Here is an 18099-nt window from a genome sequence, read left to right as displayed (position 1 = left end):
GCTTGTCATTCTGTCCAGCCCCCAACATTCCTCTCCATGTTGTTGTTATCATTTAGTCACTAAGTTGTGTCTGACTCTTTGTGACCCCATGAACTGTAGCCCACTGGGCTCCTCTGTCTGTGGGATATCCCAGGCAAGAATACTGGAATGGGTTACCACTTCCATCTCTAAGGGATCTTCCCGGGCCAGGGCTCAAACCTGCATCTCCTGCATTGGCAGGTGAGTTCTTTACCTTGGAGCCACTAGGGAAGCCCATTCCTCCCTTTTGCCTTTTTCTAATCAAACATCAGTATGTGAAGCTAGATGCTGGAAATCAGAGGAGATAAAATCCACAGGTCAAGAACAGGTATCTCTTCCTTGACAGGGTGGTATAAATACGAAGTTAGAGCAAGGCAGGCCCTACTGACTTGTTCAATTCCTAACTCTCCACCGAGCTAGGAGACCACACGCCATCAGTTGTGTCCGACTCTTTGCGACCCTGAGGACTGTAGCCCACCAGGCTCCTCTGTCCATGGGATTCTCCAGGCAAGAATACTGGAGTGGGTTGCCATGCCTTCCTCCAGGGAATCTTCCTGACCCAGGAATCAAACCAGTGTCTCTTACGTCTTCTGCATTGGCAGGCAGATTCTTTACCATTAGCACCTCCTGGGACGCTCCATAAATAAGAAGTTAGAGAAGGGCAGGCTCTACTGGCTTGTCCAATTCCTAGCTCTCCACTGAGCAAGGAGACCACACACCATCATTTTAAACTGCCCTTGGGATCACCTGTTCCTATTCTATTAAAGAACTTTTAAGGAGCCTAGGACAGTGGAGAGATGGAAGAACTCACCAGAAGGTCCTTGGAGGCCAGGGGGTCCTTGAGGACCAGGAGGACCTGGAGGGCCGGGTGGTCCCATAACAGTTGTTCCTGGAATCCCAGGAATCCCTGGAATCCCTGGGGGTCCTTGGGGTCCTGGGGGTCCTGGAGGTCCTGGGGGGCCATTGGGTCCAGGAGGTCCTGCCTTCTTTCCTGAAAGATGAGATTCGGTATCACATTTATAATTATTGACTGAGAGTGTACTGTCAGGAGTCCCACAGCTTTCTCATGACACAAAGTTGGCCCTCTGGGAGTTCCTGCTCTTAAAGAGGTGGATACTTTTATCACACATCACACACACACACACTTTGTGTTTCATGAATCAGCATTTACAGGCTGGGTTTGAAGAAATAATGACCCTCAAGGAACTTGGTCTCATGTGGAAATAGACACAGTCACAGGACAGTAGAAGTGTTGCATTAACTGTAGGGACAAAATGCTGGAGAGGTCAGGGAAGGCTTAAAAAAGGAGGTTACAGTTTGGCTAAGTCCAAAGGATCAGAATCACCAAGTGGGTAGACCTTAAAAAGTGGGCAACTTTTTAGAATTGAGAACTGGGCTATTGTTGCAGAGCGTGGCTCTCATGTTTACTATCCAGGTTGGTGGACTTGATGTGGATGAGACGAGCAAGCTAGGAGGCCAGCTTGACCTTAGGAAGACTATCAGCTCCAGGAAGGCTTCCTGTAGGAGTCAGGATGTACAGGGACTTGAACTTGGGATGAAGGCTGGAAAGCAGAATTGGAAGGAGTCTGGGAAGATGAGAGGTGGTTGGGGGAGGGGGAGGGAGGAGAGAAGGAGAGAGAAGGCTCAAGTAACATAAGGAAAGAAGGGGTGGTGGAGACCAGAGAGAGCTGAGCTGTGGAGGAAGCAGCAGGCAGGTTTTGCTTTCTCAGCTGACCTCTCTAAACCCTATTTTTAAAGAGCTCTGGGAAAGGAAATTCTGCAGAATCCCTTGGTAGCATGTTCCAATGTTTATCCCCCCCTCACTGTTAGGAAGTTCTTCTGTATATTGAACTGAAATTCCTCCTGTGGAAGTTTAAGCTCTTATTCTATTGTTTGTATAGATAGAAAAGAATAGTTGCCATCATACACACAATAACCCTAATGTGCTCAAGGACATTAAGTCACCTATCAACTTCTATGTTTATAGGCTAAATAATCTAGCTTCCCAGAGTCTTCTTTCCTCAGAGGCCCTATTCTTGAATGTATTATTAATCAAGCCACCAGATCCTCCCCATTTCCTCCTTGCTCTCTTTTCAGAGCAGTCTCAGCCTTCCTATTCCACATTCCAGTCCTTCCCATATTCCCACCAGATCTATGTTAACCAAGTCCTAACTGTGGCCTTGAACTGAAAGCTCCAGTCCTTCCTGTTTACCTCCTCACTCTGTGCAGTCCAATTCAAGAACTGCAGGTGGTCACAGGAGGGCAGCTGCTTCCTCACTTCCCTGCCTTTTCACAGTCTTGTGGAAGTCCCAGGAATGGGAACCTTTCCCCAGCCTCCATCATGGTGTCTTCACTTGTGATACTTTCTTCCTTTTAAAATATAACCCTGTCAAGTCTCACTTAAATACCTCTTTCCTGACACTGCCTTCTGGCTTCCTGGACTTGCAGGCTGGAGAATCCTGTTCTGATTCATCAGGTTCTCTTTTAAGGAGAATGCCGTGCTCAAGAAACCCAATCCCCATGGCAACGCCACTCAAGAGGTCAGTTGTCCTTGTCTAACCACATCTGCATTTACAATGAAACAACAGGGTCATTGTGGGGCCCCTTCCCCAGGGAGGAAAATAAGGAAAGTACAGAGAGCTTTTCTCCCAGGGAGAGGCAGGAGTTTTAGCATTTTCCCTGCACTTAGCAGCAAAAGATTCAATCTGCCCAGTTACGAGATCTAGCCAATTTTAAGATGCTGAACAGGAAAGCCATCTCCCTTCAGATTTGGGCAGGTTCCAAGTCAGGCTTATTTAGTGCCCAAGTTTCAATTCCACCTAGTGTAGTGGAAAAAACAGGGAGGGAATCTGTAGCCGGGAGATAAGTCTGTAAGCCTCAGCTCTGCCATGGACATATACTTTGGGCAAATTCCTTCTTCTCCCTGAGCCTCAGTTTCTCCATCAGTGAAACGAGAAGCTTGGCTTCGATGATTTCTCTAAGTTTCCTCGCAAGACTGAGGTTCCGTAAGGAGGACTGACTTACCCCTGATAGTCAGGAGACTTCCCTAGTTTGATTATAAAGTCTGCTTCTCTCTCATTCTTTTATGGGTGGCACAGACACATGGGATGGTGCATAGTAGGCTGTCTCCTGTCCCAGAATTTCCAGGCCTAACAGTGATTTTTGAGCTAGAAGGGGATCTGTGGGTAGTGTGAACTTCAGTATCAAGACTATGAGTCTCCTGTGATTATTAATGTAATTTTGGAAGAATCAGAGCCAGAAACTCCTCCAGTGAAAGAGAATACTGGTTGCAGTGTAAACAGAGAATGTTCACTTATGAAAATGCTAGAAGGAATCTGGGAAATAGCTCCTGCTGGGATCTAGTTCTGCAGCTGGTGGTCTTTGCTTCCGTGCAACCAGGTTTAGGCAAGTGCGCTTCTCATCTTTGCATCCTTATAGAAAATTGGCCCAGAGAGAAGCATGCACAAAATGACCCCTGGACTAAGACGATGACTTTAGAGTATTGCATTCCTTCTCTGGATTTCCTTACTTTAACAGAGCACTTCATGATGCAAAAGCCCAGAGACTTTTGTATGTATAAAGTTACCCTGTGTAGTCTTAGATGGAAGAATACACACATTTTTTTAGTGACACTCAAATTGTTGACATAATGAACTAAGAGGGGGGAGAGATATGGGAGGGGGAAAATTCCATTAAAGGATGGACATGAAATGAACAAATCAATTTACCTCTTTAGGCATGTGCCTACTCATTGTATCCAAGGAAATCTGTATTAAATGGCTTCTAAATCACTTTTAGCCAAGGCAAATGTTTAAGGCCTATGTGCATTCTATTCCCAATAATGGCCCACGTACCAGGTAGTAGTGCTGGGCAGCGATTCGAGTCACTGCCAGAAGCATTGGGATCTCCTGAGTTTGTAATTCCAGTGCTTCTCACCTAGACAATTGCCTTCTATTACCACTGCCAAGCGTGTTCTCTCGGGGTCATCCCTTGGATGACACTGAAGCGGGTGCTGTTCCCCACCATACACATGCCTTGTAATTGGGTAAATCACTAGCCTACTTGCTGTTCCCCCAGATATGATGTGTTCTTTCATGCCTTTGAGACCTGCCAGTTCTCTGCTAGAATGTTCTTCCCCCTTTTTCCCCCTCACCCTTCAAAGTCCAGGTTAGATAATATTTTCTCTGAGATGTGGTACCTCACTCCCCAGGGAGAACTACTTGTTCTTTCTCTGTGCTCTCCCAGCACCCTGCTCATGATTCTATGATTGAATTTTTAAATACTATAATGCAATTATTTGTGTGTTCTTCCATGATTCCAACTACACTGGAAGATTTTGGAGGGCAGAAACCATTTATCTTCATCTCTGTATCTCAGCTGATGCTTATTCACTGTCTAGTGAATGAGTGAGTAGGAAAAAAACCCCTAATAGCTATCATTACAAAGTACTCTTGAGGCTACCTATTAAGAAAAAAAGAAGTCACCCCTGGACTCGTGTTAGGGGCAGAGGGTGTCATTGTCCAGGCCAGGGGAGCTTTCTAGGTTTGTTAAAATTTCTGTCTTAAAGGGATTTGACAAGAACAGAAAACTGCACACTTGAAAGTCAAATTTACTTTCTTAAAAGACAGAATAGCTCGGTGAATGCCGAGGCCCCACAGAGAAATGTTTCTTCACTGACTCCAGTTCTCTGACTGTTTCCCAATTTTGCTCGCTCAGGTCCTCAGGGGCCAGGCCATTCCTCAGCCTCTATCCAATAGGGACACAAGTTTCCCATGTGATCCATGGCACCTCAAGCCACTGGAGTACCCTACTGCTCAGAGAAACGACAGGAGGCAGCTGAAGCCAATGTTTTGGGTCTAATCTGGGGTTGATAATATATTCTATAAAGCTCCAGAAGTGTTAACAGACAGAATTATTTCTCTTAGAATACTTTAATGAAAAATCGTAAATTTCACTCTATTTTCCTCCCAGGTCAGAACACAAAAACAAATAGGTACTTAAAACTGGTTTCAAGGTTGGGTTTCTTAGTCTTAAGGAGTGAACCATATTGCCTGGTCCTGTCTTTTGGAACCTATCTATTGTTGGGTTCCTCTTTTCAAGAAGGCAAGCTCTTGTACAAACTCATGGGTCATTCCCATTGCAAGTACACTGGAGACTTACAGACCCAGCAATAGTACAATGGATGCGCTCAACTAGAAGCTTCTTGGAAAAGACTAAAAGGTCAGGGTACTACTAAAGCCAAGTTTTTCCATCATAAAGAATATACTGAAATGCCAGAGCAAGAAATACCTTCCCTGACTACTTGAGAAATAGGCGAGGGATAGCTTTTAGGCCAAAAAAGAGGGTACGGACATCTCTCAGGACATCATTCATACCTGGTCATTGATTTGATAAAGGAGGGGAAAAAAAGGAGAAAAGAGAAGGTCAGGGGAAAGAGTAAGGAAGAATGAAGGAAAGAGAGGTAAATGAATTGTATGGAAGAGGGAGCAAGAAAGAAAAGCAAAAACAACTTTCATAAGTTGCTAAGAAGCAATTCTATCTTTAATAGAGCATCACTGAAAAATGATAGATATTTCTTATTCCCTGGAAGCTATAGTACTCAAGAAGATCACATGTGACTGAGTAAAACAATGGACAAACAGCACTGAAAGAGTATAAAAATCCTTCTCCCTTGATTTTTTTCTTCTAATTTTAGAAAAGACACGACGGCAATTTTACAAAATCTAGAGATTGACTTACCCTTTTTCTTGTTTTTAACAGGACCTATTAAAAAGAAAAAATGGAAATTTAAGTCACTTCAAATTAACAGACAGTGTGTATTCTTCAAGATGTTCACAGGAGGAACCACTAAGAAATTGCAAATTTGAGGGAGCCCCAAGCTGAGGGTCAGGTTATTGGCAAGGCATCTAACAACTACCAGACCTCCCCAATCTGTCTCTGACTGTTGTAACAATAAAGTTACAAGGAAGAATCTTAATCCTAGGGAGAAAATTTTTCAGGCTTAATCTTTGGAGTGAGGGAATGAATACTTCTCCATAAAAATGAAATGTCCAGAAATGCAGACCTCAACAACCTTAGGACGGCATTCCATTAATTATGCAAGTCCTGAGACACACATTCAGGTCAGGAACTGATATGAAATCTCGTGTTGAAGCTTGAAGGAAAAAAGGGTCATTTTCATGGAAGGAGCAGAGCAGTAGCAGTTTACTTTTTAGTCCCTTCCTTGCCGTTATTTAAATTGTTAGTTATTCAAGTAGTGCAGCCATAATACATTCACATGGGGGCCACATGAACTCCTACTGTAATTTATCATAAGTTAACAGACACTTTAAAAGAAGTGTCAACAGTTTCACCAACAATGAAATCACAAGCAAACAATTCTAATCAATTGAGGGCACTCAGAAAACCCAAAGCTTTTCTCATATAGTTAGGTAACAATCACTCCTCAGACATTACACAGTTTAGCTGTCTCCAGATGTGCAGGCACGTTTTTCCCTACTGAGGACACAATTCACTTCATTCTGTAGGGGGATTTCACTTTCTTTAGATGCAGGTATTTGAAATCTGTTCCAAACTCCCATGAAGACCCTACTGGACCACATTAAACCCCTGTCAGTGCCCTCAGGAGCTCACAAGAAGAACATCAAGCATTTGTTGTATATTGTTTTATAGACTATAAAACATATTTCCATCTGCCATCTCATTTTATTCTTGCAACAAGCCTGAATGGTCTTTACTAGTAACAGCTCACTCTATCAAAGATTCTGTCTAAGCAGACTCAATCAGAAGTAAGTAAAGTCTCTTAACTTGGAGGGCTGCCAGTATGGCCATCAGTCCCTTGAAAACCAATGTCTCTGTAGACTTTCCTGGCAAAATAATTTCATGTGCAACTGTAGGTATTATCGTGTGCAGGGAATGTTTATGGTTGGGTTTAGCAACGTGGTGCATTTAAGGTCATGATCCTCCATTCTTCTATCCTCATTTCTTCTCTCTCTCCTCCCAGTTTCTTTACTGCCTATCTTTTATGTTTTCAACAGCACTGAGATTGTACACAGAGGTTCTGGCAAGGAAGCACAGCTAGACAGATACTACTAAATAAGAGGCAGCTTGAGAAGGGCCACCTTCTTGAACAAGAAAGCTTTATGGGGAAGGATTTACACAGAAAGGCCTAATCCCATCAACCAGCTACCAGCTAACCAGTTGGTTATCTCAGCCTGGGAGAGCAGTGAGACAACAGCCATTGCAGACACTGCCCTCAGACAGATTGTGTTAGCTCTGGCCAAACTTCTGACCATTTTGGCTGGTTAAAAGGTTACTACTGTTACACTGTGGGCTTCCCTGATAGCTCAGTTGGTAAAGAATCCACCTGCAATGCAGGAGACCCCACTACAATTCCTGGGTGGAGAAGAGCCACCGGAGAAGGGAGAGGCTACCCACTCTAGTTGTTGGGCTTCCCTTGTGGCTCAGCCAGTAAAGAATCCATCTGCAATGTGGGAGACGTGGGTTCAATCCCTGTGTTTGGAAGATCCCCTGGAGAAGGGAACAGCTACCTACTCCAGTATTCTGGCCTGGAGAATTCCATGGACTGTATAATCCATGGGGTTGCCAAGAGTCGGACACGACTGAGCAACTTTAACTTCACTGTTATATCAGACTTTGAAGCAGGCTTTGAGAAAATGATCACCATGCAACCAGTCCTTACTGAGCATGCCTAGGAAAGAAGAACAGTAAATAATGAAACAAGTCTATTCTCAGAGAACTTACAGTTGAATGGGAAAGTACTAAAAGGGGGAGACTTAAGGAATTATACTGGTTAATTGAGGGAAAAAAATTCTTGGAGGAAGTTTGACCATACAAGAAAAAGGAGGGAAAGGGAAGTTAAGAATTTTTCATTAACTTCTATTATTTTTATACCAGAAATACCTACTTATTACACATACATAAATTCATGCACATACACATACATAGAAAAGAGGAGCAAAAAGGAAAAAAATAGCTTTAAAAAACTACTCACAAACAACCCCTATTAACACTTTATGCATATCTAGAAATTTTCTATGCATATAAATAGGTATTTTCACAAAACGGGATCTTGTTGCTTGATACCTTTCTTCTATGTCAGTAACTACATTTCTAAATTGTCATTTTAAATTTGGATACATCAGTATTACATAGGTAACTCTTTGCATTTTTTCTGGTTCTTTCATGATTTCATTTTTTTTCCATTTATTTTTATTAGTTGGAGGCTAATTACTTTACAATATTGTAGTGCTTTTTGTCATACATTGACCTGAATCAGCCATGGATTTACATGTGTTCCCCATCCCATTTCCCCCTCCCACCTCCCTCTTGTGATTTCATTTTTTATATTTAAATCTTTAATTAATCTGGTATAGATTTGGTATATTGTGTGAGGTAAGTTCAGTTCAGTTCAGTCACTAAGTTGTGTCCGACTCTTTGTGACCCCATGGACTGCAGCATGCCTGGCCTCCCTGTCCATCACCAACTCCCAGAATTTACTCAAACTCATGTCCATTAAGTCTGTGATGCCATCCAACCATCTCATCTTCTGTCATCCCCTTATCCTCCCACCTTCAATCTTTCCCAGCATCAGGGTCTTTTCAAATGAGTCAGTTCTTCACATCAGGTGGCCAAAGTATTGGAGTTTCAGCTTCAACATCAGTCCTTACAGTGAATATTCAGGACTGATTTCCTTGAGGATGGACTGGTTTGATCTCCTTGCAGTCCAAGGGACTCTCCAGAATCTTCTCTAACACCACAGTTCAAAAGCATCAATTCTTCAGCGCTCAGCTTTCTTTATAGGCCAACTCTCACATCCATACATGATTACTGAAAAAACCATAGCCTTGACTAGATGGACCTTTCCTGACAAAGTAATGTCTCTGCTTTTTAATATGCTGTCTAGGTTGGTCATAACTTTTCTTCCAAGGAGTAAGCATCTTTTAATTTCATGGCTGCAGTCACCATTTGCAGTGATTTTGGAGCCCCTCAAAATAAAGTCGGCCACTGTTTCCATTGTTTCCCCATCTATTTGCCATGAAGTGATGGGATAAAATCTTTATTTTTATTTTCTGAAATGGCTATGGTGTGAAGAGGGCTGAGAGCTACAGGCGCTCAAGGCCCATCTTCCACTTGCTTCTGTCTGCTCAGTGTACATTTGGCATATCCCTTGAAAAAAGTGAGGATGAAAAAGTATAGACAAGATTATCCTTAGATTGTATCACTCTTTCCATAGGTGCTAGTGAGTACATCATTCAACAATATAGGAAGGAGTTTCATCTTTTTCTAACATAGCTCACCATAGCCAGTAAATAATTCTTATGAGTTTCAACATGGTCCTATAAGTCCTGGTTCATTTTTTAAAATTTAAAAAAATATTTAATTGGAGGAAAATTGCTTCACAATGTTGTATTGGTTTCTTCCACACAACAATGAAAATCAGCCTAATTATACATGTATCACCTCGCTCTTGAGCCTCCCTCCCCTCCCCCGAAGTTCTGGTTCTATATCAACCATTCTCATTTCTTTTGCTCGAGGTCATTGTGGTTTTCCATCTTCTAGAGAGAAAATACCAGAGAGCTAGAACTATTTCATGTTAGATATGAATACCTTGACCTAGAGCAAAAGCAGTAACCTCTGCTCATTTCTATATCTTCTTAGATATGTTGACTTATTTTCTCTATATGCTTCAGAACCTTTTACATGCCTACTCAGAGCAGTACTGGTGTCACATGTCTGTTTCCATGGTAGCAGGCTACATTTCTCTATCATTCTAATACCCTTTATTTGGAACCATCATGGTTTCTGCAGGCAAAATCCACAAATACATCAGAGTGGGACAGACAGGTATGCAGTCGCTGAGATTGCTTTTATAGGAGTAAATTTGAGATTTGACAGGTTTTGATTAATGTGGGCAAGCTATTTGCTCTGATATTAAGAAAACGGGAGTCTTGTAACCGCATCAGGGCCATGGAAGCTGGCAGAAGTCCTAGCCTGAGTCTGGTTTTGACTCAATCACAAACAGATTATAAGGCAAGTGTTCCATTTTCTTCTGATTCTTTAACATCTAAATTAGGGAATACTTTGTACACTTTGTCTCTATTCAAGCCTAGGATTCTGATGAAGATAAAATGACATTATAATTAAAGTTAACATTTATTGAATATATATGAGCCATGCACTGTGCTAGATGCTTAGCATATCTCATTTAGGTCTTATAACAATCCAGCAAAGTAGGCATTATTATGCTTATTTTATAGATGAAGAGATGGAGTAAATTAATTGCACAAAGTCACACAGCTTCTACATATTTTCAGGTAGGTTGAAACTTCAGAAAGATTCATGTTTTTCTAGATGTGCTTTGAAGTTAAAAAAATAAACGTATATACTTCCAATTTCTGGTTTCACACATCAAGTTCTTGGAAGCCATCACTCCCATACTCACAATAAGAAAAATGCTGAACAAACTTAAAATCACTTCTTAGATCCATCAGAGAAGTGAGGTCACAAGGCAAACTGCTGTTCTATAAGATGGAGAGACAGACCAGTGGATAGAGACTTATAGCTGATTAGGAATAGAAGCCTGCACCTGAAGTCAGTATCAGTAACAACACTTTAAAACTATAATCAAAAGATTGCTAGATTCTCAGTGTGGACCAAGTAGATCAAGGGATAAAAGTCCTCAGAAGGTTCAATCTTATGGGGTTCCCCACACTTTCATGTGTTTTATGTTCAAGAGCATTACCAGGTTTTCACTATGAAGACTGGAGAAAAATTCTCTTGTGCTTCTAGCAAGGGGAAAGGAAAACAGCCATTTTGAAATATATCTGGACCTCTCTATTATCTTTAACAAGGCCTGCCCTCAAGGGAAACTTTTATCAGAGTCTAACTGACTGAGGTTTTGCCAGAGGCATACTGACATGGGGGATAGGAAATACCCAACTCAGTTCAGTGCAGTTCAGTTGCTCAGTTGTATCTGACTCTTTGGGACCCCATGGACTGCAGCAGGCCAGGCATCCCTGTCCATCACCAACTCCCAGAGCTTGCTCAAACTCATGTCCATTGAGTCAGTGATGCCATCCAACCATCTCATCCTCTGTCATCCCCTTTTCCTCCTGCCTTCAATCTTTCCCAGTATCAGAGTCTTTTCCAGTGAGTCAGTTCTTTGCATCAATGGCCAAAGTATTGGAGCTTCAGCTTCAGCATCAGTCCTTCCAATGAATATTCAGGATTGATTCCCTTTAGGGTGTACTGGCTTGATCTCCTTGTAGTCCAAGGGACTCTCAAGAATCTTCTACTACACCACAGTTCAAAGGCATCAATTCTTCGGTGCTCAGTTTTCTTTATGGTCCAACTCTCACATCCATACATGACTACTAGGAAAATCATAGCTTTGACTAGATGGACCTTTGTTGGCAAAGTAATGTTTCTGCTTTTTAATATGCTGTCTAGGTTGGTCACAGCTTTTCCTCCAAGGAGCAAGTGTTTTTTAATTTCATGGCTGCAGTCACCATCTGCGGTGATTTTAGAGCCTCCCAAAATAAAGTCTCTCACTGTTTCCATTGTTTCCCCATCTATTTGCCATGAAGTGATGGGACCAGATGCCATGATCTCCATTTTTCGAATGTTGAGCTTTAAGCCAACTTTTTCACTCTCCTCTTTCACTTTCATCTAGATGCTATTTAGTTCTTCTTTGCTTTCTGCCATAAAGGTGAAGGTGGTATCATCTGCATATCTGAGGTTATTGATATTTCTCCCGGCAATCTTGATTCCAGCTTGTGCTTCATCCAGCCGGGCATTTCACTTGATGTACTCTGCATATAAGTTCAATAAGCAGGGTGACAATATACAGCCTTGACATACTCCTTTCTCAATTTGGAACTAGTCTGTTGTTCCATGTGCAGTTCTAACTGTTGCTTCTTGACCTGCATACAGATTCCTCAGGAGGGAGGTAAGGTGGCCTGGTATTTCCATCTCTTGTAGAATTTTCCACAGGTTGTTGTGATCCACCATCAAAGGCTTTGGCATAGTCAATAAAGAAGAAGTACATGTTTTTCTGGACTCTCTTGCTTTTTCTATGATCCAATGGATGTTGGCAATTTGATTTCTGGTTCCTCCGCCTTTTCTAAATCCAGCTTGAACATCTACAAGTTCTCTGTTAAAGCCTTGCTTGGACTTACCAAGATGGCATAGTAGAAGGACGTGCACTCATCTTCTCCTGCAAGAACTCCAAAGTTGCAACTTACTGCTGAACAACCATCTACAGGAGAATGTTGGATCCCACCAAGAAAAGATACCACACTTCCAAGGGCAAAGAAGAAGCCCCAACAAGAAGGTAGGAGGAGCCAAATTGCATTTAAAATCAAACCCCATATCTACCAGGGATGCTCATAGGGCTCAAACAAAACCTTGTGCACACCAGGAACCAGAGACCCCACTGAGACTGAGCCAGACCTGCCTTTGAGTGTTTGAGTGTCTCCTGCGGAGGCACGGGTCAGCAGTGGCCTGCTTCGGGGACAGGGGCTCTGGCTGCAGCAGACCTCAGTCATGCAGTGTGTGGCATAAGCCCTCTTGGAGGAGGTCATCATTAGCCCCACCATAGAGCTGCCGAGCAGATGACCTACAAACTGCAGAACAATTATACCAAAGAAATTCTTGCACTGTTAAGAAAGTTCTAGGACACAAAACAGATTCCCAACCTGGTATCCAGCAAAGTGACTGAAAACCCCAAGGGAATTTGACTTCGGAGGCCAGTGGGATTTGATTACAGAACTTCCACAGGACTGGGGAAACAGACTCTTTGAGGGTACAAAGCCTTGTGTACACCAGGAGCCAGGAGAAACCGTGTCACCACAAGAGACTGAGCCAGACTTGCCTGTGAGTGTTCAGGAGGTCTCCAGTGGAGGTGTGAGTTGACAGTGGCCTGCTGCAGGGTCAGGGATACTGAACACAACAGTACATGCACAAGTCCTTTTGAAGGAGATCATTAACCCTACCATAGCTTGCCCTCATCCAAACAACAGGGAGGGAACACACCCCCGCCCATCAACAGAAAACTGGATTAAAGATTTACTGAGCGTGGCCCTAAAAATGATGCTGCTAAAGTGCAGCACTCATTTTGCCAGCAAACTTGGAAAACTCAGCAGTGGCCACAGGACTGGAAAAGGTCAGTATTCATTCCAATCCAAAGGAAGGCAGTGCCAAAGAATGTTCAAACTACCGCACAGTTGCATTCATCTCACATGCTAGCAAAGTAATGCTTAAATTTCTCCAAGCCAGACTTCAACAGAACAACTTCCAGATGTTCAAACTGGATTTAGAAAAAGCAGAGAGGAACCAGAGATCAAACTGCCAATATCCGATGAATCATCAAAAAAGCAAGCGAGTTCCAGAAAAACATTTACTTCTGCTTTATTGACTATGCCAGAGCTTTTAACTGTGTGGATCACAACAAACTATGGAAAATTCTGAAAGAGATGGGAAAACCAGACCACCTTATCTGCCTCCTGAAGAATCTGTATGCAGGTCAAGAAGCAACACTTAGAACCGGACATGGAAAAATGGACTGGTTCCAAATTGAGAAAGGAGTATGTCAAGGCTGTATATTGTCACCCTGCTTATTGAACTTATATGCAGAGTACATCAAGCAAAATGCCAGGCTGGATGAAGCACAAGCTGGAATCAAGATTGCTAGGAGAAATATCAATAACCTCAGATATGCAGATGGTACCACCTTCACCTTTATGGCAGAAAGCAAAGAACTAAACAGCATCTAGATGAAAGTGGAAGAGGAGAGTGAAAAAGTTGGCTTAAAGCTCAACATTCAAAAAACGAAGGTAATGGCATCTGGTCCCATCACTTCATGGCAAATAGATGGGGAAACAATGGAAACAGTGAGAAGACTTTATTTTTGGGGACTCTAAAATCACCGCAGATGGTGACTGAAGGCATGAAATTAAAAGACACTTGCTCCTTGGAAGAAAAGCTATGACCAACCTAGACAGCACATTAAAAAGCAGAGACATTACTTTGCCAACAAAGGTCCATCTAGTCAAAGCTATGGTTTTTCCAGTAGTCATGTATGGATGTGGACATTTGAACATAAAGAAAGTGAGTGCCAAAGAATTGATGCTTTTGAACTGTGGTGTTATAGAAGACTCTTGAGGGTCCCTTGGACTGCAAGGAGAACAAACCAGTCCATCTTAAAGGAAATAAGTCCTGAATATTCATTGGAAGGACTGATGCTGAAGCTGAAGCTCCAATACTTTGGTCACATGATGAGAAGAACAGACTCACTGGAAAAGACTCTGATGCTGGGAAAGATTGAAAGCAGGAGGAAAAGGGGATGACAGAAGATGATATGGTCGAATGGCTTCACTGACTTGATGCACATGAGTTTGAGCAAGCTCTGGGAGTTGGTGATGGACAGGGACGCCTGGCATGCTGCAGTCCATGAGGTCACAAAGAGTTGGACACAACTGCCAACTGATCTGAACTGATCACGGCCCTGCCCATCAGAACAAGACCCAGTTTTCCAACAGTCAGTCTCTCCCATCAGGAAGCTTCCAGAAGCCTCTTATCCTTATCCATCAGAGGGAAGACAGAATGAAAAGTCAACTCAGGCACACTAAAAGATTGAGACCTAAGACTAATTCATAAGATTAATGAATGATTCCACTCTACTCACAATTTATCATCACATTAACAGCACTCCTGTATAATAATTGTGGACGGTGACTGCAGCCTGAAATTAAAAGACACTTGCTCCTTGGAAGGAAAGCTATGACAAACCTAGATAGGGTATTAAAAAGCAGAGATATCATTTTATCAACAAAGGGCCAAATAGCCAAAGCTATGGTTTTCCAGTAGTCATTTATGGATGTGAGAGTTGGACCATAAAGATGGCTGAGCACAGAAGAATTGATGCTTTTGAACTGTGGTGCTGGAGAAGATTCTTGGGTCCCTTGGGCCGCAAGAATATCAAACCATTTAATCCTAAAGGAAATCAACCCTGAATATTCATTGGAAACACTGATGCTGAGGCTCCAATACTTTGGCCACCTGATGCTAAGAGCCGACTCATTGGAAAAGAAGTTGATGCTGGGAAAGACTGAAGGCAAAAGGAGAAGGGGGCAGCAGAGGATGAATGGTTAGATAGTCACACTGATTCAATGGACATGAGTTTGAGCAAACTCCAGGAAATAGTGGAAAGGGGAGCTTGGCGTGCTGCAGTCCATGGGGTTGCAAAGAGTCAGATGTGACTTAGTGACTGAACAATAATAACAACTAAAAACATTGAAAGTCTTAGACCCTAGTTAAGAAGTTTCTATGGATAATCAAAGACCACATGAAGAGACTAATATAAGAACAATGAGACAGTTTTAGCCTCTGACACCATAGCTACAGCAAAGAGTAAACACAAACTAAATCTTGTTGCTGATGTTGTTTAGTTGCTAAATCGTGTCTGACTCTTTTCAACTTCATGGACTGTAGCCTACCAGGTTCCTCTGTCTATGGGATTTCCCAGGCAAGAATACTTGAGTGGGTTGCCATTTAAAGTGCTCTTAAAGATCTCCAGGGAAGCTTCCTGATGCAGGGATCGAAACTGTGTCTCCTGCTTGGCAAGCAGATTCTTTACCATTGAGTCACCTACGAAGCCCAGATTAACCCTTAGTTGAACATAAAACCTTTACACTACTGGCTTACCTAACTCAGTTTCTTTTATCCAGTAAATCATGTCTGGTTTTCAATCAAAAATTACAAGGCATAGTAAAGGTTAAAAACATAGTCTGGAGTGATAAACCAAGCATCAGAACCAGACTCAGAAATGAAATATTACAACTGATATCACAGAAATACAAAGGAGCATGCCTGTATGCATGCATGTTAATTCGATTCAGTTATGTCTGATTCTTTCCGACACTGTGGATTGTAGCCCACCAGGCTCCTATGTCCAGGGGATTCTCCAGGCAAGAATACTAGAGTGGGTTGCCATGCCCTCCTCCAGGGGATCTCCCTGACCCAGGGATCAAACCCGCATTTCCTATATTAGCAGGCGGGTTCTTTACCACCGAGCCACCAGCGAAGCCAATGGAATATTACTTGGCCATAAAAAAGAATGGACAACCACACAGATTACCTTGAGGGCATTATTCTAAGTGAAATAAGTCAGACAAAGAAGGTCAAATAGCATATGATCTCTCTTATATGTGGAATTAAAAAATAGATAAACAAACAAACCAACCAACCAAGCTCATAGATAGAGAGAACAGATTGGTGGCTGCCAGAGGTGAAGGTTTGGGGAGGGGTTGGAGAAATGGGTTAACATTTTTTTAAGTTTAAATAAATTGAATTAAAAAATAAAGTTAGCTATCCAAAACAAAAACAACTCACTATTAGTGAGCTAGTGAACTTGAAGATGTCAATAGAAACTTCATACATGAAATGCAGAGCTAAAAAAGGAATGAAAAAGATGGAATAGCATATCCAAAGACTGTGGTACAATTACAAATGGGGTATATACACATAATGGGAATACCAGAAGAGAGAGGAGGGAATAGAGGAAATATTTGAAGTAATATCAAATAAGAGTTTTCTAAAAGTAATGACAGACACCAAACCTTAGATCTAGGAAACTCAGAGAATATCAAGCAGGACAAATACCAAAACGCTGACCACTAGGCATATCATATTCAAACTGCAGAAAATAAAAGACAAAGAGACAATTTTTAAAGAAGGCAGAGAGGTAAAAAAAAAAATTACATTGGCTTCTCTTCAGAAACTATTCAAGCAAGAGAGTGCAGTGAAATATTTAAAGTGTTTAAAAAAAAAAAAAAGCTAGAATTCTGTATCCAGCAAAATTATTGTTCAAAAATGAAGCTGAAATAAAGACTTTCTCAAACAAAAATTGATTAAATTTGTTGCCATGAGAAATGTCTTATAAGAAATGTTAAACGAAGTTCTTTTTAATGGTTGAGTAATATTCCATGGTGTATATGTACCACAGCTTCCTCATCCATTCTTCTGCTGATGGGCATCTAGGTTGCTTTCATGACCTGGCTAAACAGTGCTGCGATGAACATTGGGGTGCACATGTCTCTTTCAGATCTGGTTTCCTTGGTGTGTATGCCCAGAAGTGGGATTGCTGGGTCATATGGCATACAGAACAGACTTGTGGACTCTGGGAGAAGGCGAGGGTGGGATGTTTCAAGAGAACAGCATTGAAACATGTATATTATCTAGGGTGAAACAGATCACCAGCCCAGGTTGGGTGCATGAGACAAATGCTCGGGCCTGGTGCACTGGGAAGACCCAGAGGGATCGGGTGGAGAGGGAGGTGGGAGGGGGGACCGGGATGGGGAATACATGTAAATCCATGGCTAATTCATTTCAATGTATGACAAAAACTACTGTAATGATGTAATGTAATTAGCCTCCAACTAATAAAAATAAATGGAAAAAAAAAAAAAAGAAGTTCTTCAGAAAAGGAAAATTATATAGGTCAGAAACTTGGATCTACATAAAGAAAGAATATTAGAGAAGGACTTAATAAAAGTAAAACTTATTCCTGTTTGATATAATAGATTATAGTTTACTCAAAAAAATAATAGCAAAGATGTATTCAGTGATTATAGCTTATGAATAAGTGAAACAAATAACAGCTGTGCTATAAAGGATGCAGGAGAGGAATTGGGAGTGCTTTGCTATAAGGTACTTGTACTACTTGTGAAGTGGTATAATATTATTTGAAAGTAAACTTGGATAAGTCATAAATATATATTTCAAACTCTAGGGCAACCATTAGACTTTTTAAAAGTATAATTGATACAAAAGAGGAAAGAAAATGGAGTCATAGCAATATAAAATGTTTGATTAAAACCAGAGAAGGCAGAAAAAGAGTGGAAAACAGAAAAAGAAACAAAGAAATGGTCAATGAATACAAAAGTTACAAATATAGTATATATTAACTAGCTATATCAATAATCAATTAAAATAAAAAATTTCTTCAGTTCTCTCCTATTATTCACTTATTTATTTGGCTGCACTGGGTCTTAGTTGCAG

The 18099-nt window shown here is 41.6% G+C and overlaps 1 protein-coding gene across 4 annotated transcripts in view; it reads right to left on the bottom strand.

The window, feature by feature from the left end:
- The window catches only part of EDA (ectodysplasin A), a 362948-nt gene that overhangs the window by 10986 nt on the left and 333863 nt on the right, over positions 1–18099 (bottom strand). For all 4 annotated transcript variants that reach the window (XM_020882970.2, XM_020882972.2, XM_020882968.2 and 1 more), the window contains exons 3-4: positions 5758–5781; positions 830–1009 (exon numbers count right to left, since the gene is read on the bottom strand). In XM_020882970.2, the coding sequence (XP_020738629.1) occupies positions 830–1009; positions 5758–5781 (204 nt within the window). The remainder of the gene's footprint in view (positions 1–829; positions 1010–5757; positions 5782–18099) is intronic.

Source organism: Odocoileus virginianus, chromosome X, assembly GCF_023699985.2.
Source record: "Odocoileus virginianus isolate 20LAN1187 ecotype Illinois chromosome X, Ovbor_1.2, whole genome shotgun sequence".
Classification (NCBI taxonomy): domain Eukaryota; kingdom Metazoa; phylum Chordata; class Mammalia; order Artiodactyla; family Cervidae; genus Odocoileus; species Odocoileus virginianus.
This window is presented reverse-complemented; position numbering and strand designations above follow the sequence as displayed.